The sequence below is a fragment of the Ixodes scapularis genome, unplaced genomic scaffold (assembly GCF_016920785.2).
Source record: "Ixodes scapularis isolate PalLabHiFi unplaced genomic scaffold, ASM1692078v2 PGA_scaffold5__190_contigs__length_132052651, whole genome shotgun sequence".
In the NCBI taxonomy this organism is placed as follows: Eukaryota; Metazoa; Arthropoda; class Arachnida; order Ixodida; family Ixodidae; genus Ixodes; species Ixodes scapularis.
Genome location: NW_024609880.1, coordinates 118,751,417 through 118,778,122, shown reverse-complemented (window position 1 = coordinate 118,778,122; position 26,706 = coordinate 118,751,417). Strand labels below are relative to the sequence as shown.

General features: G+C 44.7%; 1 protein-coding gene across 1 annotated transcript; it reads left to right on the top strand.

The window, feature by feature from the left end:
* Positions 1-1,122: 1,122 nt before the first annotated feature.
* Positions 1,123-26,094, top strand: LOC115315245. Its single transcript, XM_029974460.2, has 6 exons — positions 1,123-1,320; positions 8,350-8,507; positions 16,108-16,187; positions 21,381-21,482; positions 21,574-21,735; positions 25,778-26,094. Exons 1-6 carry the CDS (start codon positions 1,123-1,125, stop codon positions 26,092-26,094), a joined length of 1,017 nt encoding a protein of 338 aa, XP_029830320.2.
* Positions 26,095-26,706: the final 612 nt, after the last annotated feature.

The window sequence follows — 26,706 nt, the reverse complement described above, 5'->3', positions numbered from 1 at the left end:
TTTTTTAAACTTTGTTTTGTTTTTATTGTCCGCATTAACTCTTAAACCAAAGGTACTTAAAAAAAACTATGTTTATTTTAATAATCCACTGGGGTTGCGAGCAGTCTTGATAAAGAGCTAGCGCCATCTATTAATGCGAGCGCCAAACGCGTCCCTCAAGTTGACTTCGTCGTCTGCGTCACAACCCGCCATTGACCCTGGCAAGTTTCTTGGCCGTATATTTTACAGATAAAGAGCTACGCGTTCGAATTTTACCAAAAAAAAATCTGACCTGTGTAATACATCTTTGACGAAAAGTTTAGATTGCTACATGCAGGCGTCGATTTTTACTGTCTATTTTAGCTCGAGCCTGATGACATGGGACATCCTATATATAGTCACTGACGCCTCAAAAAACGCCAGGCGTGTGACTTACTAAACTAACTACTCTCACTTTGTGATTCCTTCTTGGGCGTTGTTATCAGAAAATCCCGAAATCTAATCGGTTTTTGAGCGATAATAAGACTATTGGGTCCGGCCACGCATTCTGTTGCCTAGGACGTCAGTGTCTACAGTTGGCCACGTCGTATCTCGTTTTCTTGTTTCTTATCATAAACTCCCCACACCAGTGCAAGCCGGGGTGCAATAAAAAGTGGGTGATTGTCTTTATCTGGAATACGCCCATCCGCCGCACAGTCAGTTTTTTTTTTTTTTTTTTTTTACTAATCGCGTCAGTTAAATTTTGGGCTTATTTCCAAGACGCGTACAGCGAAATGTGACTTTGTCATTTACGCCGCTTCAATGCTGTTACATATGTTAGTGTCTGTCGCAACCACAGACACCAAAGCGACGAGGGCGTCGGTAAAAATGAAGTTAATAATTGCTTTACAAAGCTATTTCTGTTTTTTTTTATTTGTATTCTGTTGTGTATGACGAACACCTGTTCCACTGATTTTGTGGAGTCGCTCCTGACTCAACTAACGGCGCTCTCTAAAGAATACTTTGCTCTTAACAGAGTCTTGTCAAACACGTCAGCTACGATCCGGTACAGCTGTATTTAAAAACAAAAAAAACAAAAAAAACAACAATACAAACCTCTTATATAAATGAAGCAGTGTTCAGTCGATCTAGAAGCAGCAGCGAATGTGGATAGCCTCCTCTGCAATGGGCCCGCAGTACGCTGTGATGTTGGCGTGCGTCGTCGCGACCATGGTGTTGCCTACGACGGAGGGCTGGTGGTCACCCAGCTTTCCCTGGACGAGAAATATGACCATAAAAAACCCAGAAAACAACCCTACATTCAACAACGCAGAACTTGGGCCCGTGCAAGATGCATGGCAGGTATGTGATTAAGAAATACGGGCCGTTTTTTAAGGACTTTCATATATGTTTTAGAAAAAGACATGAAAGCTACACTAATAAGGTCTTTATATCTGAGTTATACGGTCGATGAGACATATTATATAGGTCGATAATTATCACGATAAATCAGTTATTTAACAAACGTATGTTGATAAACTTTTTAATGATTGAAGATAACTATATGATTCGAGTCGGTGATCCTCTGAATGTCATCGAACGACGAAAACCGCTAAATCAGTAAATATTAGAAATACTTGGAGCAGGTAGGAAGCTTCGTAGTGCGCTAAAGTTTCAATCATTGGGGTTTTTTGGAGGTGACATGACGCCACCAAAGGTGAATCCGGGAGAAACTTCCGGTTTAGAAGGACACGCCCCCAACGTTGACCGAAACCTAAAGACTCTTTTGGACGGAAAGGAGGTCTGATTTGGGACCAAAATCGGCCTGGTGTGGCTTTGGTCTCCCTTGGGGGCGTTCCAGCGACCGCGTCCTCAGCTTCCGGCTTCACGTGGTATTAGAGAGTTTTAGCAGATCGTTTCTTCGCCCCGATTAGGATACCTCGTTCCCCTTCCTCCTCTCCAGGCGAGTTGGTGATTATCAACCATGTTGAATTGACCTGGGGTAAAGAAGAAACATCAAAACGTAGAAGAGACAGAAAATAGGACGACGTCATTGAGCTGAGCTGGAGACGTCGTCCTGTCTGTTTTTCTGTCTCTTCTATGTTCTCACGCTCCTTCTTTACTCCAGTCTCAGGTTATTTCAACATGGGCAAAGTCAACTTTAATCCGAGATCCCAAGCCAAACTAGAGCTATTTTGGCACTCTAAAGATTTTCTGCGGGTTGTCGTTTTCCGCACGTATTACGAGTTTCGGGTAGCGGAAAAAGAGACATAAACACACAAAACCCACCACTCGATCCCAGCCGCTTTGCGGTTGAGTACGCGCGGATCCGCTTTCCGGCTGCGGATCCGCTTCTAGTTCCATGATCCGCCGTGACTTTAGTTCATACGAGGCAGACGCCAGTTCACGAGACAGCTAGTGCCACCTCGTGCTCTGCTCGCCCAGACTCTTAGCGCGGTTGTTGCGGGCGCAGAAAGAGTGCAGTGTTAGCAAAAATCGACACCTTTGGACGCGCAAACGGTTGGAACAGGGCGGGCAGGTATGGCTTCTTGTATTTTTTTATATGCGAGGTCTTATGTAAAATAAACTCCTTTGAACGTGTACTTCCTTCCGCGATCCCACATCTCTATAGACGCTTTCAGCGAGTCAGTCACTCGAGCTGCCACCAGTGGGCGCGCCCTTCGCGCGCTTTCCGGGCCGCCATAGCGGACCTTCAGTTTCTCGCCGTTGCTTCGCGTTGTGTGCTACACAGGCCACTACCGGAGCTTCGTTTACGTGTTCGTTTACGTCCGCGTTGAAATCTTGTATTTTCTTTAGGTTTTTTCGATATTTAGGACTTTCATTTAATCATTAGATATTTATATTTCGACGTAGCGCTTGTATTTTCTATTTATGGATTGGGATCGGACAGCGAATGGGTCGACGATACAAGATTATGAGGCTTCAATGACCATGTAAGTTCATCCCATTCTTACGTTTTTGTCGCTAATAAAGGGCAGTCAACACTATTACGACATATGTGAATTGAAACTGACGCAGTAAGGCTATCACAGTCGTGCTTCTCGCTGCATGTGCGTGCTCGTTTCCGTAAAGCTGACCCGCATGTAAGCGATTTAGCGAGCGACGAGACGAGCGACGGAGATTTCTCACCGTCGCCCGTCACATCGCTCGCTTTCGGGATTTCTAGAAAACGTCGCTCACCGTCTTGGTCGCTTGCTCCGTCGCTTCCATGCGGTTTGCCTCGTCGCGCGACTGACTGAGCGGCGGCGAAACGGGTCGCTGTCGCTTATCTGGTCGCTCGCCAAATCGCTTACATGCGGTTGATACTCAATTAATTTCCATGCACACAGCATTGAACCATTGGCGCCTCGATATTAAGTCTAAACCGCATGCAAGCGATTTGGCGAGCAACGAGACAAGCGACGGTGACCCGCTTCGCTGTCGCTCGGGCAGTCGCGCGACGAGGCAAACCGCATGGAAGCGACGGGAGGAAGCGACCAAGACGGTGAACGACGTTTTCTAAAAATCCAAAAATCCGAGCGATGCAACAGGCCACAGTGAAAAATCTTCGTCGCTGACTCTCGTCGTTGTCGCCGTCGCTCGTCCCGTCGCACGCAAAATCGCTTACATGCGGGTCGGCTTTACGGAAACGAGCGCGCACATGCAGCGAGAAGCACGACTGGATAGCCTTACTGCGTCAGTTGAAGTTTGCATATGTCGCAATGGTGTTGACTGCCCTTTATTAGCGAGAAAAACGTTAGAATGAGATGAACTTACATGGTCTCTGAAGCCATAATCTTGCATTGTCGATCCATTCGCTGTCCGATTCCATTTCACAAATAAGAAAATACAAGAGCTATGTTGAAATATAGATATCAAATGATTAAATGAAAGCCCGAAATATCGAAAAGACCTAAAGAAAACACACGATTTCAACGCGGGCCGTAAAAGAACGCGAAAACAAAGCTCCGGTAGTGGCTGGTGCACACACAACGCGGAGGAGCGGCGAGAAACTGAAGGGCGGCTATGGCGGCAGGGTCACGTGACGTCAAGATGGCGGCGCCCATGAAATGTTGCCTGAAAGGATCTATAGGCTGCTTCTTGCGATGTCCTCGTAAAACGGAGGCCAGTTGACGTGAGGCGGGAGCTAGGAGTGGAGGCCCAGCGCTTTAAACGTTTTTTCGCCGGCATGAAAGCCTAGTCTTTAGTCTTCCGTGCGCGCAAAACCGCCGCAGGCACCCACCCACGCGACCGACAGCGTATACAGTGCGGAGATTGGACGACAGTGGAAGAGACTGCATCAAGTCACGTCTTTCTCTGTACAGAAATTCTGATTGGCATAACGGTTCAGAAGACCTTCGGGACCTCATGCCGGCTGCATTTTCACCAAGACCACATAGTTTCTAAATAAAATATGTTGTTGCCCGGGGGCTTAAAGGGGTACGGAAACAAAAATTGAAATATTCAAATTCCGTTCGGAAATGAGTCAAGCATGACGGATAATAAACGTAATTGATAATCGCAGGTTTGTATTTTCAACGACTGGCTATATTTTTCCTTCCAAATGGTGCACTCGAGCAAGCGCTCGAAGAGAAGCGAACTGAGAGCGCGATGCGACATGGAATATCCGACGCAAACAAAAACAGAAAGAAAAGATTTCCCGCGTTCGTGGAGTAGCAAGGCAGGCATTGTTATGAGCTTTGCCCTTGCTGGCGTTGTCAGCGTTGTGGTGGTGTCAATAGCTTCAGCGCGTTATAACTAGGGCTCCGTGTTTTCGGAGTTTATTTTTCGTCAAATTCGGAGAGTGTTTTTCGGAGTTTATTTTTTGCCGAAGATTCGGAGTTTATCGGAGTTTATATTTTTTTTATTCCCGATTCTCGGAAATTCGGAGTTTAATTTCGCTCTGTTTCCTATTAACAATAAATAATAACCAAATGTAAACGTATGTCAGATAAAAAAAAACGCGCTTGTATCAATTGAAATATCTTCAGTTGAATTTGGCGTTGGTGCCATTGTCATTGGCAATACTAATTTATCCACAAGAGAAGTCACACACCAAATCAATAAGCTCCCGGAGGTAGTCGCTAGGAAGCTCGTGGTCGTCCCATCGTATTCCATCAATCTAGCCCGCGGCCGCGCGAGGTGGTGTGGTTAAGGAGGTAATAGAGAGTTTGAACTGCCCCTCTTCCTAATTTTATACAATCCCTATGGTCCATAGCTTTCACTGTTACAAAAACATACACTTTCCTTTCTCTAAATCACAAATCGCATGGCCTAAACTGGAAACCAAAAGAGTGGCTTTTATCGTGACCCGAATGTACAACGAACGACCTGCTGCCCTGAATCAACCTTGAAGAGACAAGCGGCAAGACCCCTTTTGAGAAGGGTGCGAGATTTGAAAGATAATTATGGTGGAATTTTTTCAGGAACATTGGCTCTGGGCTAATCAAACTGTAAAAAAAAAAAAAAGAAGAGATTTTTACTTTTTTTTTTTTTTTGCCCGGGGGGGGGGGGGGGGGGGGGGTGGCATTGCCACACAAATACCCGGAGTTTATTGAATAAATCCGAATTGACCAAAATTTTACCGGCGGGTGTTTTTCGGAGTTTTCCGGATATATCCGAAAACACGGAGCCCTAGTTATAACCGAGCCGTTCGAAGCACCCGTGGGGTGACGAGCGTGTGGCTGGCCAAAGGAGCACGTAGCTTCCACAACACTGTCAGCTTAGGGCTGAACGGGGTGGGGAAAAGCAACTTATGTCCGATTTTGAGGGACAGGCTAATCTTCTAAGGGGAGAATGGTTGTTTGCGGTTGCACGAACGAGGGTCCGAGAAAGAGGGGAGTCCTTCCTTTCCGTTTTCTTGGGCCGTTTGGCACAATGCGCGATTTGTGAGTTAAGCTAGGAGGAAAGCTGAAAAGGAAAATGTTGAAATGTCAAAGAGCGGCGCTGCTCCGAAGGAATCTGCTACGTCACGACTACGTAACAGCTTTCACAACGTTGCTTGACTACCCCCCAAATAGGCTCCGCATGCATTCACGAGGTGCACATCGAAATATCGTTTAATTAGCTTTAAAATAACTTTTCTTGTGCTTTTCAACGGAAGACTGGTGTTTTTGAGGTTACCGTGCAACATGCTACACATTCAAGCTAGAAAATGAACGCTGGAATTCTGTTTCCCTACCCCTTTAAATATTTGACGAAACAAAGCCTCTGGTTTCCGTGAGCGACGACGAATCGCTCCGTTCCCCACACTAACTCTCACCTCTTTCACGCAAGAAGCAGCGTTAGACACGAGAACGCGAGGTTCCGGCGTATCCATCAGCACTTCGTGCGTATGCAGGAAACGCGGCTTTCCTCGTAGGAATCGGTCTTTGAAAGAGGCAGCGAAAGAACTGAGTGGCTGCGTTAGCAGCGCCATTTTAGTGCGTGCTAACTTTCCTACTAGTCATAGTGGTTATAGTTTTTTTTACACAGTAAGTGGACGTATAAAAAAAGGAAAGCCGTTTACAAATCCCTGTAATGCCGAATTGGAGCGCAGCTCTTGAGGAGTAGGGAAGGGTGCTGAGGGGGGTCACGTCACCTGCGGGTAGTCACGTGACCCCGGGGAAGTCACGTGATCTCGGGGGAGGGGGGTCACGCGACCTCCGGGGGGGGGGGGGGGGGGTCACGTGACCTCGCGGGGGGGGGGGGCGTCACGTGACCTCGGGGGGGGGGTCACGTGACCTCGGGGGGGGGGGGTCGCGTGACCTCGGGGGTCACGTGACCCCCCCAGTTACACCGACGCCGCTCAGGCTGAAAACGGGCCCCTCAGAGCTGCGCTCTAAAAGCTCGGGCTGATTCGCCGATTGCAAAGGGACCTATGTTAAAGGTATCTTTATGCTGGCCGTGTGAATGGGGTATTAGGCTTGGACTTGACGCCCTGGAGAAACTTCCTTACTGCGGGAAGGCCTTGCTTCTTACCAACTCAAAATGAAAGCCGTTTACAAATCCCTGTAACGCCGAATTGGAGCGCAGCTCTTGAGGAGGAGTAGGGAAGGGTACTGAGGGGGGTCACGTCACCTCCGGGTAGTCACGTGACCCCGGGGGGTCACGTGACCTTGGGGGGGGGGGGTTACGTGACCTCGGGGGATCACGTGACTCCGGGGGGGGGTCACGTGACCTCGGGGGGTCACGTGACCTCAGGGGGGCCACGTGTCCTCGGGGGGGGGGGGGGGGTCACGTGACCCCCCCCCCCCCCGCTTACGCCGACTGCGACGCCGACGCCGCTCAGGCTGGAAACGGACCCCTACGAGCTGCGCTCTAAAAACAAACTGAAATGAAACTGGGCTACTGCTTGCTCCACCTAGTAAGCATACTAAAAACTACAAAAAAAAGGGAGATTTGCGATTTCGGTAGTAACACGCACGAGCGGATGGCCGCCACAGACACAGTTTATCATATGCAGTTTGCCCACTGTAGAATAAGCCTGTGGTAATCGGCCTCAAGAGCCAGTCCGGTCCGGTCCAACCACTCCGTCCAAAGCAAAGACGGCCCCATGCATTAAGTCAATATAGGCTGAAGCAAATAAGATAAAGTTAGACCCAGGAAAAAGAAAAAGCGAGTGGTCTTTTTGCATCGCGGATGTGCGGACCAGAGCAGGAGCGACACGTGCGAGTAGTTTCCTGCGTTCGGCAGACCGTTCCATGTTGCCCCAGAGACAAGATTATTTGCTGCAAGTGCGATAATGCAAGACCGATAACCATTTCTTGTACACAAGATCGCCCATAAAATTGACATAGACACCCGTAATAAACGCCAAATAAAAGAGCACGAAATAAAAAAAAAACTTCCATTATCGCCCGAGCATTTTCTGAACTACCATACTAATTTCTTACCCAAAAAGAAGAAACAAACAACAAAAGTCCAGACTAGGAGTAAGCATAATCAAAGAAGTACTAGACACTCATTAGCTGTCATTGCCTAGAAACGTGAGATGGCTGAACGCAAATTAAATTTTGGGTTATACATTTTAGTATTGCGGAGAAATCGTACCTTTTTTGTGCATCCTAGAGATGTTTAAGATCCGTTACGTCCTTGCAGAATTTTTTTTATATAACATATTTATGTTGTACGGCCACACAAATACGCGCTTGTCAGTAATTCATCGACCCGTCCACATTTACGTTGTAATCATGTTGAAACCAATGTAAGAGATACAGGTCTTCAATTTGCTCCTTGCTTCGTGCATGAGCGTTACTTGGCTGTAATATAAAGTGGAGCATTGCCTGATTTTTACCGTCGACAGTGTACGAATGCTTAAATCTGAGTGAGTGCCCTTTTTATTTGACCCTACCATCCTTCTTGTCGTAATAATGGGATAGATAATGACATGTTTCGTTTCGATGTTTGCAGGTCCTGGAAGAAACGTCGAAAAATACCTACTTCCTGATGTTTCGCACCCAAGTTCTTCCTTCTGAGAGATGTGTTCACGCAACAGCAAATATCGAAGACAAAATTAACAAAACTGCCAATTACAGAATCAAATTTTACAATCTAAACAAACAAATATTGTAAGTACTTTGCTAATATTATTAATAATATCAATAATAATAATAATAAAAATAATAGTAATATTAAAAATAATCAAGAATCAAGGATCGTCTTTTTTTGGTGCCTAGAAACGACCCTCCGGTTTTAGTACTAGCACACCCAAACACTTTCTATACCTAACACACATGAAGTGGTAAATGCATAACCAAATAAAAAATTAGGACGAAACTTAAACACTTTTATAATGAGGTAAAGCTCCACATCGGCAATACAATCAGTGAAGAGATATGTGCCTAAAAATACAGCGACGCCTTCATATTCAGCGGAATTAAGGACCAGCATCAACGACAAACTTCCACGAAAGTATTATTTGGAGTCATGCAGCAGACACAGGTATTAAAAAGAAATGTCTTTACTTCCAGAAAAGATATCCAGGTGACTGGCAAGACCATAGTAGGTCTTTCCCACACGAAACACTGGATTATGTACACAAAATGAGAGATCAGCTTTTTCACGGCGTTGGTGTAAGCTAGACAAAGGTACCCATTGAAAATTCCATCAAGATACGTAATTTTTTGACACTGACTGCCAGTCAGCAGCCTTGGTGGAACGTGATGGACCATCAGACGTCATTTGATGGTCCATCAGATGACGTCTGACTGCCACTGCCAAAGGAATTTCATCAACAAGGGCAGCATTTATATAAGAGTAAAGCTATACGCACTCATAAATATCGCCAAATGCCTCGATAAAACAAAATGTTTGAGAAAAAAAAAAGAAAAAAAAGCAGGACTACCGCGTATCGAACCTTGCGTACAAATCGGACACCTTAACTCCTATGCTATGCCATCACTTTGGAAACTCGATTTGACCATTTGTTTTATACGAGAGGCTTCGGCTGCAAATGCAGTTAAACCTTCAGCATGTTATGAAAAGCACTCGTACATCACTCGCCATACTTCAGTTCTACTCACCTGCCATGTAGAGTACTTTCGCGTCGTAGAACGATCCCTTTGTTCGCGCGTCACCGGCCCAGCAGACCTGGTACACTTTGTCGTCTTCAACTACACTGCTAAAGTCCCTTACATCGTCGGAACTCACAACAGGCTGGGTCTTGTCGAGTACAAATTCTACTGAAACATAAGACATTGTACAGCCCGGGCAGGATCGACAGGTTGGGGCAAGCGGGAAAACAAAACGAGTCGAGAGCGATCGTTCATGAAAGGTCGGCGAAGCGGCGTAGCCTCTATGGGCGAAGCGAAGTGGCGTGTTCGGATGCGTTTCGGCGGGCTTCTGATCAAGTTTGTCGGTCGGCTGCGTGTGATATCTCTAACATCAGCGCTTTTATGGGCTCATGTCTCGAAATCGTTTTCTTGTGCATAAATTATTTTTCGTATTCATAGATTCGATGAAATAGTGGTATCCGAACGAACTTTACGTCCTTTGACCGTACGTCTGTCTGCACGTCAAAGCTTTTTGACGTACAGTCAGAGACAATAGATGTACAATCAGAATCGCCACCAAGACATCTTGATGGCATTTCGCGGCGGCCGACTGCCACCAAGAAACCATCAGAAAGCCGACAAGTGGAGTCTGACTGGAGTTTGACTGTCGGTCAGAGTAACTTGTTGACCAATCAGACATTCTTGACGTACAGTCAGGCACAGTCAGCGGTCCACTGGAAAACATTGACTGCCAAACAGGGTTACATTGATGGATCTTTCCTTCGGCTAGGGCTCTTATTAAACAATCATTGCGTAACATACATGAGTTATCGCGAAAGTACAATACCTACGTCTATAGATTGACAGGAATTTATTTTGCACTCGCTCCAGCCTGAAGTAATTACTGCTGGGACAGACACTGTTCCAGACCACCCAGGTGTATTCCAGATGGGATCAAGCCAACGGGCAGTAGAGAACAAAGAACGTTCTCGGGTTCGAAAATACTCTATAGACATCCTATCGGCAACACCCAGAGTATGCATGGCGGACATTTTCATGTGATCTATATCAATCAATCAATTTTATTTCCTTTCCGTCTGAGAGGGGAAGAAAGGGAAAAAAGCAGCATGTCGCTACTTAACGAAGCCCCCACCTCCCCTTTACTTCCGCAGAAGAAACACAACATATGAGTGAAAGAACAATTTAAGATATATAAAGACAGGTAATCGAGTGTTTATACAGGCAGTGGTGTCAATTATGTAAAGTGTAAATGATTAAATAAGGTAAACATAATTCAGAGTTTCACATGCTTGCTCTGAGAGCCGTCGAAGCGTCAAAGCGGAGAGGAGAAACAAATATCACACCAGGGTCTCCAACTTCGCTAACACGACTTAGAGCCTCTGAGTGAATACTGTAGGGAAAACATCTGCAGTGCGCTCTTCTCGTGTAGCACATAACTTTAGTTTTTGCCTTATTAAAGATGAGGTTATTTGTCATACACCAATTATAGAATAAACAGGCATCCTTCTGAAGCACCCTGCAATCACTGGCACTGCCAATTTCACGAAATATCTTAATATCATATGCATGTGGCAAAACTAAAGAATTAGAGATAAAATTTTGACACGTTATTGAAAAAAAAAAAAAATAGAGGCCGCAGCACCGACCTCTTAGGGGCCCCGGAGGTGACACCAGATCTCAAAGAGTATTTGTCATTTATAAATATAATTCTAATTTCTATAATTAGTATTATTGCAGACATAAAGTTTTAACTATATTATAATTATGAAAATATCTTTTTAATACTATTTATTGCAAACGTCGTGGTTAAGGAGGGCTGACGGCTCCGGCAAGTTTTATATTGGCCTGTGGGATCCCACCCGGGAAGTCACCAAAAAATAAGCCAGCAATAAAACAATAGAAATCAAATTCCACAAGTTCACTAAAGATCAATAGAAACACTGATTCCAAGGCTGATTCAAAAACAAATTCAACACCAAGAAAAACATTGAATTCAAGTCTGATTCAAAACCGGAAATCAGACGAACACTGTGTCCGACATGAAGCAGCAGAGCCATTTTTTTTAGTTTTTTACCGGAATCTAAAAGGAAGGCAGACGCTGGGAGCTGATTGAAAATATCCGCAACATAATAAGCACGAGTTCCCATCCCATACCACGTGAAACGGCGAGGACGCTTGAAATGGGCGGCCTGTCTTAAAGGGCGAGACGGTTCATACGAAAAGATAGTTCTACGTTCAAAAATACTGGAGTACGACTGCTTTCCGGAATAAGGAATAAAAATTTGACATTTCGATATCGCTGAGAATATTCGTGCTGTTAAAGAAAACCGAATAATATGCCACACTTTTCAAAATGAAATTGCGAATATTGTCCACTTCGGCATGCCGCAGCCCTGCACCGTGAGCTAACACAGTCACCCCGTACCTGACTACACTGTATGCCAAGGCACGATCTAGAATTTTTGGGACGCCAAAGAAAACAAAGATTATAATATTATATAAGAGAAAGGACACATTTCGCAAGGCACCACAGTTGAGGGCCATGTACTCATTCCAGTATACGTGTTGAAACATAAGCCCTGCGTACTTTGTGCCACCGACCTAATGAATACGATCACAAATACCGGACATATTCTACACCGAGCAAGAAAAAGGGCATGTCTATGAAACCGAATTTTAGAGGATTACGGAAGTGCGTTAACTTAGCTCTCGCCGAATTCACCTTCAAAAGATTACATGCCTAGGCCTATGCTTAACCTTATTGGCATTAGTTTCTAAATTATTAAGGACGCTGTCAAAATTTATATGCCAAAAAACCAGCAAAGTGTCGTCAGTGTTTTGATAACACATACATCCAGAAATGAGAGAAACAAGGTCGTCGACATAAATGTTATACTTCGTTTTACCTTATGTCCAGACACAGCCGACTTTACGAACTGATCGGACCATCCGGACAGCGTTAAAAAGATAGCATCCAGATGTTCGTCGTGTGTCTGTACGTGTTCTATCATTCCTGAACAGATCTCAAACAAAAACGGCTTATTTTGGTCCCAATAGCTCGTAAAGTATAAATAAAAGGAGCGACAGCGCAGAACACTGTGGAACCTCCGCAAGCAGAAAACAAAGGTTATTCACTTCCCGACGCACTTGCACACGCGGTGATAGTCCAGATAACATATCTGACAATAGTGAATAAACGGTTGTCCAAAACTCAAACTTATTATTTACGCAGCGGAATAGAGTGATTAACGGTATCAAAGGCTTTGGATACGCCCAAAAACAATAATCTTCATCGTCAACTAAGAACAGCAGCGTACCGTTCGCTGGTACAGAAGCCTATTGTGATTTGGATATCATGGGGTGGTTGTACAAAAATCTAGTCATCACTAAAAATAGGTTGCTTTCCTAAAAGGTGCCCCAATACAGGCAATATTGATATGGGGCGGTAATTCTCCATCAAAGTTTGTATATCGCCCTTAAAGATATGTCACTTTCAACTCTTTCGTATACTCACGTGCTCTTATAAAGCCATTAAGCAGAAAAAAAAAACATGGTTTAAAGACGCCAATTTTCTTTCGAGAAAAGCAACGGGAATTCTATCGGCTTCATGTGATATAGTCCACTTCATACTAAACAGAGCCGGCAGGAAACCTTCATCCCGATCATAAAGATAGCAGAAGGGAGACTTACACCTTTCAAGGTTACTTCCTGAATATTGCCACTGTGTAATTTGTTTGAAAAGGTAGCAAAAAAAAAAAAAACTAAAAATAGTAATCTTTTCCAGTTTTCTTACAATTGTCGGCAAAATTCTTGTATATGACGTCATCAATTGAGCGCTAACTGTGGTGGCCGGTGAGACCTTTGGCAAATGATAAAGTTGGTGAAGTAATAAAACAACTTTCTGATAAGTTTCGTTTTTCTTTTTTTTTTAAATGAAGCCGTTTAGCGAAGCGCACGAGGGCATGTACCTTGTTCCTCGCAGCACTAAATTCGCCGAGTTATCTTAAGCTTTTAGCAGCTCGCATACAGCGCACCCAAAAACCTTTTTTTTATCACCGATGGCGGCTGAAATAGCCGCAATTACCCAAACGCAAACTAACCCTCGTTTCCTTATATATTTTTTTTATTAAAACATGGCGCAGTGCTTATGCATTCAAAGAGTCGTGGACTGCAACAAGTGTTGGGTAAACGTCAGAGTAGGATACACCTTGTAGAGCGCACTTGACGGCAGTTCGAAAGTTGCTCATAAGCAGTGTTGCCGGTAACTCGTTATTTGTAATGGTGTTACCGGTAATGCGTTACTCTTATCGGTAACGTTGTAACGTGCTCGCTACTGATTCAAAACAGTAACCCGTAACGTACTTACGTTACTTATTCCGACTAATAGGTAACTGTTACCTTACTCGTTAAACATCTTCCCAAGACTTGAGCAAAATTATACTCTAGTATTTTCGTGTCTCTAAGCGACAAAGCGTCTAAATATTTTGTTTTGCGATTTTTTTTTCGTTTCTTTTTGTTAGTAGTTAGGTGCAAAAGTAAAAAAAGATGTGGTCATCAAATTGAATTTCTGGATTGACTTAATTTTTTTTTTGCGTACGCATATGCATATGCATACTTGTAATGTCAAAAGAGTAAGACGCGGTAATTCATAATTAAAAAAGTTACGCTAAACTAACGTGCGTCAATTCTTTTAAATAACGGCAACGGTTACGCTTTATTTTTATTTTGACGTAACGTAGGTCGGCACCGGCTTGAGCTTTCGGACGCCCCAGTGTGGTGAAGGCAGGCCGGCGACTGATAGAGGGACGGTGTGGACCGCACTGTGAAGCTGTTTAAACGGGTGTGACACGGCTGCCGATGACTGCGATGCGACCCTCTTGAAAGTCCGCCTGCGCGCTCACAGGCGACGACCATCACTGTCTTTGGCTCGCTCCTCGGTGGCTGGTCCGTCGTCCGCAATGTCCTCAAAAAGAGCCTCGCTGAAGGCGCCGACAGGCGGCGGCACCCTCGTAGAGTATAGTTGGGGAAGCGGTTTGCGCTGGCAGGCAACGAATCGTATTTGAAACTGCAAAAACTTTTGCAATTTTTAAGGCTTTTTCTTTATGATCGCTAAAGCGGCTGGTCTTGCGCGCAAATTGTTTTAGCAGACACAAAGACTGTTTGGTGCAATGTGTCGGTGTCAAACAGTTGAACAGAATCACAATTAGTAAGGTACAAATGGCAAAAAGAAGAAAACATTACGAACCAATTAAAAGCATGATATTACTCTCAGGCAGTCAGAAAAACTCAATTTATTCGGTCGAACAATTAGCGCGTGATATAGACGTTTGCAAGCGGCCACGCTTCGAAAGCTAGTCTGGCCACGGTGGATGAAAAACGCCTTGTTGATATCCAACATCGCCTGGTAAGAGTTACGAAATTGTAGAAGGAAAGCAAATTGGCGAAGTAAAGAAATCATGCTTTTGGTTCTTAACTTCTCGGCTAGGTGGCGCAAGCTACCGTCCGATAGGAAGAGAACAGCGGTTGGCATCGACCCAGCCATCTTGTTTGCGAACCAGTCTGGAAACCGTGGAAACGCCTCAGCAGTGCTTGACAATCAGTCGATCTGCCCATACCAGCAGCAAGATGGCGGCGCCCAGTGCCGTACTTGCAAACGTCTACAGCGAGGTATTTTAGAGCGCAGCTCTTATGCGCCCGTTTCCGGCTTGAGCGGCGCCGTCGTCCCCGTAGCCGTCGGCGTCGGTGTAACCGTGAAGTCACGTGACCTCAGGGGGGGTCACCTAACCTCAGGGGGTCACGTGACCTCACGGGGGCCACGTGAGGCCACGTGACGGAGGGTGACGATGTGAGAAGGAGGGAGAAAGGGTATGCCCTCTCCTCAGTACCCTCCCAGCCTCCTCCTCAAGAGCTGCGCTCCAATTCGGTGTTACAGGGAGTTGTAAACGGCTTTATTTTTTTTAATTCACCCATCACTGAATCACGGCGAACAAATGGAAAGACGTGAACATGAGCAGGAGAGCGATGTACCACGTGCTGTCCTCCTCTGCGTATCGCACACATGCGCGGGTTGCGCCAGGAGGCGCCCACTGAGTGCGCCGCAGTCTTCACAACGCCTCTCAAGAGGAGGGAGTGGACAGCACGAGAAGGAGATAGCCTAAGAGAAGCGGCAATGCTCTGAGTATATGTAAGCGCGTGCTTACATATACGCGCTTGCGCACGTAGAGCAAGGAGACAACACCGGCGTACTACGTCATTGTGGATCCCCGAGCCGCCTTAGGCGGCAAATACGCTGACGCTCGACGCGAGTCACCGCAGGGCGCCAGATGGATCCATCTTAGGCCGTCGTCGCGTGCTAGGGTTACGCTGGTTGTGAGATACTGCGAGAGGCGCAGGCGGTGATGCTCACTCGAGGCAAGCGGCGTTGCGTGGGGCCACTAGTGATGGCGTATGAGGGGAAAGGTACAGGCCTCGTCCTCCAGCTCGTATTGCAAAGAAACACTGCCTGAGGAAGAAAGAGGGGCGTTAGAGCAGGAAGAAAACCAAGGTGTCCTCGTCCTGCTACGACCAAATTTCGTGCAATAAAACGAGGCGCCAACAATATATACATTTTAAAATTTAATTTGTTCGTAATAATTTTTTTATATATATATTTCAGCGAGAATACCACAGTACAAGTGAGAGCTCTAAGTCAAACTGACTACCCGCTTGAAAACGTTATACGGGCAAGCTTGAAAGGTACGTAACACTCGGAGGGGAGGGAGGATCCGGTTTGGGAGGGTCAATTTTTTAACTTTTTGTCCAAGATGATTTCAATTTCTAGGGCGATTTAAGCCCCCTATTAAATATATTTACATCAAAAACTTGAGCCTTATAGACCGATTCTACAGTATCCTGCGTTTCCTAATTTATAAAAAAGTGACTTCATTAGGAAATGTTTTAAAGAAAAATTATAATTGCACTCCAGAAATGTTGTGTTTTAATGTGAAGTCGAATGCCCATAGGGCAAGAATTAAGCTAGATCTAGAAAAGGCAATTTTAAAGAAAATAAATTACACCCGAAGATAACAAAAACATTTCACAAATATTTTCTTTCTTTCTTAGACTGACGTTTTCATCATAAACGCATAATTTTCTTTTGTAATTTTTTGTGATGAGCAATTTAACTGTTTATAAAGGTATTTCAGCTCAGGTAACCTGAGAAGAAATGCATTTGATGTTTCAACCTTAGGTTTTTCTATTTTCTATCAGTGCCAAGCCTGAAAAAGTCACCTGGAGCATAGGTACCACCTTCCTCTTTGAGACTTCATTATCTCTTTGGCATTAAATACCAGCTTGTGTCGTTTGTGAGCACACTATCTCTGGTACCACGCAATACTCGACAGATAAACTGCCGAGAACTAAGAGGCAAATAACACTAAAGGAGAGCAGCAGAGTAGCAGCCTGATTTGAAGTGTAAGGTTCTGTCAAAAGGGCACTGCTGAATATAACACAATACCACGTCACCGGGCAGGACCAATCCTAAGCCCCGTTTTGGGTCTCAACCAGTAACATTGCCGTTTGCGTCTGAAGTAGTTCATAAAATGCATTTCAGTTGTGGTAGGCTGTATATAGCTCAAACCGAATGCTGTCTTAATGACATATTTAGAGAACACGCCGCCTCACTTATCAATAGTTTTGGTTCACAGCTGCCAATTCATGCAAAGATTACGGATGTTCACCTCTTTTCAACGGCGTGCATGTAGCGGGGTGTGGTAAAGGAAGGTTGGAAAAGGAGATGCGAGAAGCGGCTCTGATACACCATTGTGAACAAGGCTCGTGTATTAAATCGCATATTTTCATTTGATAAAAAAGTACGATTTTATCGGTCGGGTTTAAGCCCTTTGTGGCTTTTGGTAGCATAGGGTAACCAAATATGTTTTCATATAGCGGTTTGTTTTTCATGAACTTTATGCGCCCTTCCCCTTACGTTATGATGATGTTTATTTTGTAGTGCACGTGCATTAATAAATACAGCATTTCTATTGCCACCTTTAATTATTAAAATAACTTCGTCGGTTTTTTGTATGAACGCTGGGTACCGTTTACTCTTCAAGACAGCTGTGACGTGCGTGCGATACGTTTGCTTGGTGCATTTTTTCAATAAACATTTTAGTTGCAAGTTAGCGCTCGATCGTTGCTGCGACTATCTTCCTGGCTCCGTCTTGGAGTAGGCCTTCACCTGTCGTCAACGGTAGCAAAGCTTCTTATCGCGTTCGGCTTAGCGCGGGTCAACGTCGCTAGGCAGAATCACGCTCAAACCCCCGAGACCACCGCTTGAGACACCGGGTCAATGGTGGCCCTCGCTGAGGACTCTAAACACAAAGAGAAAGTCTTCCGTAAGCCACGAAATGATCTGGGAACGCCAGCCCTTGCAAGAAAAAACGCCGGTGTGCGTGTTTAGGTATGTGTGTCTGTATGTGTGGGTCTGTCGGTGTTGTGTTTTAGTTCGAACGGCAAAAGCGTCGACACCTTGGACCAGACACCGGAGCATGGCAAGAGCGGCTACGGCATGTTTCATCTGTTCCTCGCTGAAAGAACACAGCGCAATTGCATCAGCCGCCCCGCAATTCGAACAACACGTGAACACTCGAACTCCTGGGAAGGCTCCTTTCACTCAGCGGGCCTTCCCGCTTTCGGAGGGCTATATCACATGGCCTCAGGAAGCTCGAAGACACAGATTAACCAGTCGACCATGCCCTCTGTATATTGATTCTGTACATAAGAGTTATACTTCAGAAATCCCATTCCAGGTCTGTTTCTTCGGGGTTATGCGATCAGCGAGCCACAACCCCCACTCCTGGTTCCGCTACTGAGATCGTCACCTCCCAAACGCAACATCGTCTTGTGTTTCGCTTCTTCTGTGTCTCGCCTTTTTTCTGCTACTTTTTTATCATGTCGGTCAACAACCAACCACCCGTAAATTCACTATTGTTAACCGAATTACATCGGAGTTCTTCACACCCGAAGCGCAATTGTGTTGGAAGCTAGCTCGGAGGTGAAATGGAGCCTCCCGTAAGCCTCAGCACAGCGGCAGTCACCGTTTCGCTTGATCTCCAGTGGAATAATGGCGTCTGGAACACGTCTCAGGACGGTGTGTTTACCGCATCAAAAAAGTGCTCCTTTGATTTCCGCCTGATGACCTCAGAGAAGTGTCGTTTTGTCGCCGGCCGCGAACCTGGAAATGTCCCAGCAGCGGTGGAAAATGTGGCAATCGCCTGTTCTACTGCAGATCGCCCTCCAGTGTGGCAGTCCATGGAAGCTTCGGTAGCCAGAAGTTGGGACGCCGCGACGATAGCGGCGCTCGCGTTCGCTCGTGCTTTTTGCCAGCATTCCTACGATCAACCGCCAGGATCGCGACATCTGACAGCATGACACTCCGGCTTCTGTGACGACATCTGTTTCTACTTCGGGACCACTTCGTATCTATGGGCGAGAAAGGAGGCTAAACACACCAGTCAGAAGCGTGCTCCAGGTAGCATATGTGAAACCAAGAGACTCTGAACAACCTAGGCCCCTAAAAAAACCTCGGTTGGCGCTCTGCTTGATCTTACTGGGGGCTCCTTTGCACGTTGCAGTTACTTGTAAGCAATACCGTGACGTATGGCCAAAAGTGCTCTCACTGGCGACGCGCCGTTTAGTTCTCAAAAACATATCTGTTCAGAGGTGACATTTGTAACCCTGGAGAGTGGGGAAGCAGAGGGGGAGCCATTGCACTTTAGATTAAGTTGTCATTCAGTAACGCGGGGAGTTGTCAAGAGTTTGCTAACGGAGTCACTCAAGTTCCCTTGTTATCATCGTTTGGGCGCCAGTTTTAAAAAAGCAGCTTCGTATATCGCCGCGCGAGCAGCTGACTAAGTTGGCAGCGCGCTCGTGGCCTAGCGGTTATCGCGCTTGCCTTCCGCGCGAAAAGCCAGGGTGTGATGCCTGGCCGCGGGGACAAATTTTTGTTGACACAGTAATGTGGTGCTCTGGTAAACTCGGGAGCCACGTTGATGTTTCGAGTTTAGAATGTTCTACGCGCCGAACCTTCTCCGCCGATTGTTCCCGAAGCCCACGAGCGTGCAAAAGGGGCTCTGCGTGGTCAACCGCAGTCAGTCTCGCCCCATGCGTTCGATGCTGATGTTACGCCGACTTCAACGCCCGCGACGCTCTGTTGTTATCGTCTCTTTCCTTTTTGTTTTGGGCACAAATTCGCCCCATTAAACATTTCAGTTTCCTTACTTATCCCGTGTTTCTTCACCTCGTCATTTGGTGACAATATTTTTCTTCGCGGACTACAGGAGGGAGTTCGTGTCTTCGGTCATCCATCGTTTGCTGACAAATTCTGACTTCCCGAAATACGTCCGAGCAGAGAAAATTAGGGTTGCTTGTATTAGTTTCATGTCTCCATTAAACTAAGGCAGCAGCGCGGAAGTTTTGTGCCTCGGCTATTTTTAAACCAGATTTTCTGCTCGAGCGGCTTGCACCTTTTTCGTCACAGAAGGCAGGTTGTAACAAAAATCAGGGGCCCTACCGTGGATTGCGATCTGGGTGTAAAGTACAATATTCCTGTGAAGTGTGGTTCTTGCTATGTGGGTCAGAAGGCTAAGTCTCTTAATCACAACTCAATTGAACACAAACGAACGGTGAAAAACAAATCCGAAGGTTCACAGTTAGCGAATCGTCTCTCATCTGAAGCAGTTGTGTCGTCGTATGAAAAAATACTGAAGCAGTCTACAGGGAAAGGGACTGTTCCAACCGTTGAGTGAAATACTCGTTTATTTTTCATGGGCACATTTGTTGATTTAGTGACGTGTTCGTTTCTCTAGACAACTGCGTGAAAGCGTCTCTTAATTACAGCCGTTTCATTCCGGTTCCATTGGTAGTTGGTTGACCTCGTTCATTTTGTTGCTTCGTGATTCTTGGTTTTTTTCACTTTGACTATGTCCTCAGTTTCTGTCCGTCGCACGGTGCAATCTATCATCTCTTTGTTGCTGAATCTCGTTTGGAGGTCGACGTGTACCCTCTTTCGATACGTGTATTCTGGTTAGTTACCCGTGCCGTCACCGTTGTCCTCCATGTCTTCCTTTGGTCTGTTTGGTTTTCTTTCTCTTGGTTGTGAATTTAAGGTTGTCTTTCGTAAAAGAAACTTCAGCTGTGTTTAGAGATTCGGGTTATCCTGTCTTTCTTTTTCCCAACTCTCTACGGTTAAACATAGCAGCTCCGAAGCAGCTCGCTGGCACCCTTGCATTAAAACTTGTAAAGATTCGCTCTATTTGAATCTAAATACGCTATGTCATTTTTTTCTGCACTGGAGAACATCTGCAGCAAAGAAGCTTTAGCGGGTTTTCTTCAACATCTTCGTACTTGCTGTGTTTACTACGCTGCGGTTTTATGTTAGCCTGTTTCAGACAATCGTCTCATGAGTCAAATTTCTAAAAGTGGCAACCGGTTTGCTTCAATTCCAAAAGTGCTGACCAGGAGGCTCCGCAAGAATAACTTATTGTCATTTTCAGTTAAGCCAGGCTTTATATATGTCACTAAAAATTACCTAAATTCGAAGGTCAGATAAAATGAATCTAGTAATATGTCAAGCATTCTCACCTACAGGTGCTTCTGCAGATTTAAAGGGTTCGGTGATGATGCTCAAAAGTTAAAATTCGGAAATTAATTGTAACTATGCCAAGTTACAAGTTGCAACCAAATTATAGTTACGAGCCTTTTATTCTAGCTTATTTAGTTTCAAGAAATATTACTAGTTACAGTAACGCACACAGTTGTAGTTAGTTACTTCGCGGATTTTCTTCACTGCCAGGTCAGTATTAGTGTGCAGACTGGGAAGATTTCAGCTGCCTAATCGTCTAAACTATTTTGAAAGTGCGATACAATGTTTTTGTACCCCAAAACCAGGAACACTACCAAGTGCTACTCCAGTTCCCCCAGGAAGCTACACGTACGCTCAGTATGATAACTCTACCTGCTATTCCAAAGGTACTCCCTTTCCTGATAGGGGTAAGTTCAGGCTTCATGCTCGACAAACGTGGAGCAGTTTTGGTTTTGTGGTATTTACCAGTTTCATTGTAAAAAGAATTTTCCCACGCAGGTGTTGCTGCGAAGCCTCAGCCGAGTACACGAGATTCTGATTTAACCGAAAATCTCCTAAAAAGCTTCTTCCCTACTCCGGAAAATCCTCAGTATATGGACATGTATGTGGTATACAACGAGCCGCAATGTTACATTCTCAGGAGTCCCGCAGCCGAGGGAGGTAAGGGCTTTGAAACTTTAGCACGGTTAATGTGACACTGTCTTGATTTCCGCTAATTTAAGTGATAAGGAAAGCAGTACAGTTTGCATTATAGCGGAAGAAGAAACAGATAAATCAAAGTTGCCTATCGCAGGAATCTAGAATAAAACAAGCTGTATATGAGGCGTATTTTGACAGATTTAGTTTGCGTTGCTTTTATTTATATTTGCGCGTAGACACGTACTAAATGTGTAAGATAAAACATACGTTATGTGGCATGTTCAATTTACTGAGGTCGTGCTTTAAACTCGCTGATAATCGTCGGTGCCTCAAAGGCTTATATCCATTGGTACGTCCATGAAAATACGGGCACTCTCGGCACCAAAGTTTTGTTCCAACTAAAAAGGAGTGTTCCATACAGTGCCCAGTGTGATGCCCAATCAACATTTGTCCAATTCTGTACGAAAAAGCTAACTTCACTGGACTGCAATGCATTACGCTGTTAGTATCGTGTGCGATTTTAAATACATTAAGAATTTTCGTGAGACGTACTTTGAACGTAATTTGATGCTAAGTTGGAGACTTGCAAATAAAAAAGGCCTCTCCGAATTATCTACATTTGATTGATAATGAAAAGTAGGCACTAGTGCAGAAAAAGCTTAATAGATGTTTTATGCATCGCCTCAGCCAATAAATACCTAAATGTGAAAATCCCGCGTAGGCGATAACATGGAGATTTATTTTATAAAGAAACACCATTGGCGATCGTAGCCTCCCGGCGATCGAAAAATCTGCATCTATACACCGTCTCACCATATCTTGGCGAACGGCGAAGGCTACGGTCCGAGTGAACCAATCAGCGCGTCGAAGCTAGACACGTGACTTTACCAGTTGCTAGTCCTAGTTGCGCGCAGTGCTGTCAATGCCATGAGCAGGAGAGAGAAAAAAACCGCTTCTGAACAAAATATGAGTGACGGGCTAATTTCCCAGGGCGACATCTCTGACGTCTGGGACACAAGAGGGTTCGGCTTAAGGAGGCAGTTCCTCCTTCCCCTCTTCTCCATCTGCTTGGGTTTCGCTCTCGCCCCCGTGTCTTTGTTAAAGGCCCGACGTGCACTTCGCGCTTTCCACTTTTTATCGCTGCCTTCTTTCCCGTATCCAGTCCACCTTTGCAACATGCCCCAACATGGCAGCACTCGCAGTTTTCGGAAGTATGACGCTAAGGGGATCAATTTCCCTGCGGGGAATTAAGGCTTTACGCCGGCTTTTAATGGGCTGTCAATCTTCACAGCCGTAACTCTGATTGGTTCGAAGGTGCCGTAGTTTTCGCTCTGCGACAAGCCATGGTGAAACAATGTCTACTACAGTTTGTTGCTGGGATTCGCGGATCACATTCACCCATGTTTCGCATCGCCAGCCTTACACTTGTTGCACAGGTGGTGACGCACAAGTGCTGACTTTAGCGCACCCCCGCACTTTAATTGTGCAATACGTCCATATAAATTTTAAAATTTAGTAGTTTTCGAATGACGTTCTGCAGGTTTCTAATTTGAAACATACTTTAATTATAACTAACTAAAAAGCTACCTAAAAAGTTTTAGTTGATAGTCTGACTTTTTGTGACGTTTAGCCCACTATAATATCAGCCCCTTAGTTTTAGAACTCATCCCCACAGACAGCATTAGTGCACCTTTCACGTGTTTTTTTTTTTGCTTTACATATGACTGTTCAAGTTAAAATCAAGCATCATGTATACTGACCGCATTCTCAACACTGTTTGAGAGCGTGGTAGAAGTGCAGCTATCTAGTTATTTCGAATAAATATTAGATGAATCGCAACACGGTTTTCTTGAGGCTAAAACTTTTGAAACTAAAAGTATTTAAAACACGTTGGCCCCATATTTGCATACCATGGGCAGGTCGACTCCATTTATTTTGATTTGAGTAATGAATCTGACCTCGTGCCCCATAACTTTTTAGTGCACAAGCTATCGGAAAGTCGCATTGGGCGGTAGATTTGTTGCTTCAGACATATCTTTACGGGTCTTTGAAATCAAATATATCATCTGGCGCTCCTCGAGGTTCTATTATCGGACCCTTACTTGTTAACATGTTTAGCATTAATCACTCTCTTTGTGTAAAACATACAAAGTTGCTTCAGTTCGCTCATGATATTAATATATTATAACGGATTCAATCACATGTTGATTGCGAGCTGCTGCAGGAGGACAAATCTGCTATCTCATTATGCTGGGTTCTACAGGAATTACGTCCAAAGAGTATGAAAAAAAAATAACTTATTTTTTAATAACAAAAGAATCGTGCGCCTATTTTTTAAATTTTTTATAAACTATACAATGAACCACTTCGACGGGAATATTTACCTGACTGACGAGTTTATATTGGTTAATTTCTTAATCATGTCATAAATTCAGTTAGTTCTTGCCTGCGACTTCTGGGTTTGTTTTCGTGTGTAAAGGGCTGTCCAAACAGGACACTTCCACGACGCGCGAAACGACACTTCTCCGCCATATGAAATGTGTCAATCTGCATCCGCCCGTTTTCTTTTCTTTCTTTTTTTCTTTTTTTTTTCCGAGAGGAAAGTTTGTTCTTTGCTACTGTCCGTTTCTTTCCTTGACGGAGGCATAGTGCATGCTCATCATGTGGGTTCAGACGGTCACTCACACGCTCTGCTGACTGTCCGCCAATCGCGCAAGGCCTCCGCTGCTGTTAAGTCTTACCCCGAAAACAGGAAAGGAAAGGTTACGAGGGCGAGGCAGAAACAGATGGATAGGCGCCCAAGTCACAGGAAATCGGATGAGGCAAGGAGGAAAGCCGTGATGTTTGCCTGGTGTACGTACAAACAGAAGACGGACCAACTTCCACTTCATGTGCGTTCGTAACACTAGTTCGGCACTCTAGTTTGGAACTGCCTACAGGGGAAACTCCTCTCAAATCTTCTCCCTTCAGCATAGTGAACGCTGGAGAGGAGGTCACTTCCTTTCCATCACTCAGCTAAAGTGAGAAGAGGTGGGGTGGGGGGGGGTGCAGAGAAAGTTGGCACGTATTGTGTGCGACCGTGATTACGACCACCGGTCCCTCTTTTAGCTACGAGTGAATGTTACTTCGGCTAAACTTGCAAACACTGGCGCCGGAGTTTTGCGAGATTATGCGTTTTTGTAGAACACTGTGCATAACAAAACACGTCGCCCTAGACTTGTTTCACTGTTGCTTATATATGTCCCTCGCGTGAAGTGTTGTCTCCACAGCACACTCTATACAAACAAGACATGTGTTCATTTCCCCCATTTTACGAATTCAGAGCAACTATAATGCACTGAGTGTGGTGGTTGACATTTTCGGGAGTGAGATGGACTTAAAAAGTGTGCTAACCTTCCACATTTATTAACACTAGTGTTCGGATTTTTAGTGTTCTGTTATTTTGTGTTTTTTTTTTCATGAATGTGTATGTGTCTGTAGAAATGTGTACAACTAGTATATGGCCTTGGTTATGTCTAGACACAATACAAATAAATCTCTAAAAAAACGCGAAAAATTAATGTTTTAAAAATTGTACAAATATAATTACGAAACGCTGTGTCAGAATAGTAAGCTGAGCTCTAATTATAAAATAAAATTATTCAATGCTATTCTTGCCTCTCACCTTCAAGAGAAAATGGATACCATTAAATTTAAATTTTATGTTTTCTCATGTCGTGTGCTGAAACAACAAGATTCTGGGGTTTACAAACACACAAAAAAAACCTTACTTATCTAAAGCTTGTTCACCCTTGTAACGATTACTGTTATGACGTGATTAGGCAAAGCAAAAACAACGCGCCAAAAACAGAGGCAAGCAGAGGGAGTAGTACACAGGACACGACTTTACTGGCAACTGAAATTTTTATTTTACATTTAAAATTTTTACTAGCACCTGTGCGCTGCCACTGACTTTCGTTTTCATTCGGAGTTACTTGCTTTAGCACGTATGAGTAGTCTCCCAGTCGCCCAAAACTGTCTGTACGATCTTCACATTTAATTGTTGTCTCTTTGTTTTTCATAGGATGCGATTTGTGGCTGAGAAAAACCGAGTTGAAAAGTATAGTGGATGGCCTGAAAGATGATTTTACAAAAAAAGAAGAGGAACTAATCAAGAAGATTAAGAACTGGGTTGGAATCCGCGAAAACTGTACTCCGACAGGTTATCAAATAGGAAGGCTAAAGTTATTCTTACGATATGAAATTGAAGAATGGTTTGAAGATATCGTAGCTAAACGGATTTCCCCCGATTGCCTTCTCGCCTTCATATTAACTTGTGGAAAGCCTGCGTTTAGAGCTTACGATCCGGTAACCTGTAATAACACACTAAGAGGGCAATAAGAGCCAATTTCCTAAAGTTATCATTCGTGATCCTCAACTGAAGTCGGGTGGTGAGGGAGCAGCCATATGTATGCAAATTTGAGATTAAAAAAATCTTCCACTGTGGCGTGTCTCGCATCTATAGAAGAATAATGAGTCGGGGAAACCACCGATTCCATTTAGTTCTGACAGCAAACGAAACAAATAGACACACAGGGTATTCCAGCTATTTTGCGTCGAGACTTTAAAAAAGCATGGTGTGCGCTACGCGTTTCAAACAGACCCAGTATTGTTCAATCGACCAAGTCAAGCTATTTTTATGCAATGTGCCAAATTGGCTAATTAACGCAGATTAACTAGCTAACTTTTTAAATGTTATTTTAGGCACCTCCCCCCTATACAAAAGCCGTGTTCAAAAACATCCGATCGTGGCGTTCTCAGGAAGGTACCCTTTTCGTGTCTAATGTTTTAAAGCGTTAAAAAACGCATAGGTCTGTCTCCGCCCTCTTTGTATCCCTACTCGTAAGCGCTGAGGCCTTCCTAGTCTAGGAGGTGTTGGGTCAGGGGTCTTTAAAAGCGACCCGCGGCCCAGATTTATCTTGAGGAGGAGTTCCAGCTTCCCGCCTGCAGATC

Excerpts from the sequence above, each read along its gene's own strand:
- LOC115315245 (XM_029974460.2), top strand. The coding sequence starts at position 1,123 with ATGTGGATAGCCTCCTCTGCAATGGGCCCGCAGTACGCTGTGATGTTG. Across the intron at positions 8,508-16,107 it reads AATCTAAACAAACAAATATT|CGAGAATACCACAGTACAAG; the intron begins GTAAGTACTTTG and ends TATATATTTCAG. Across the intron at positions 21,483-21,573 it reads TACTCCCTTTCCTGATAGGG|GTGTTGCTGCGAAGCCTCAG; the intron begins GTAAGTTCAGGC and ends TTTCCCACGCAG.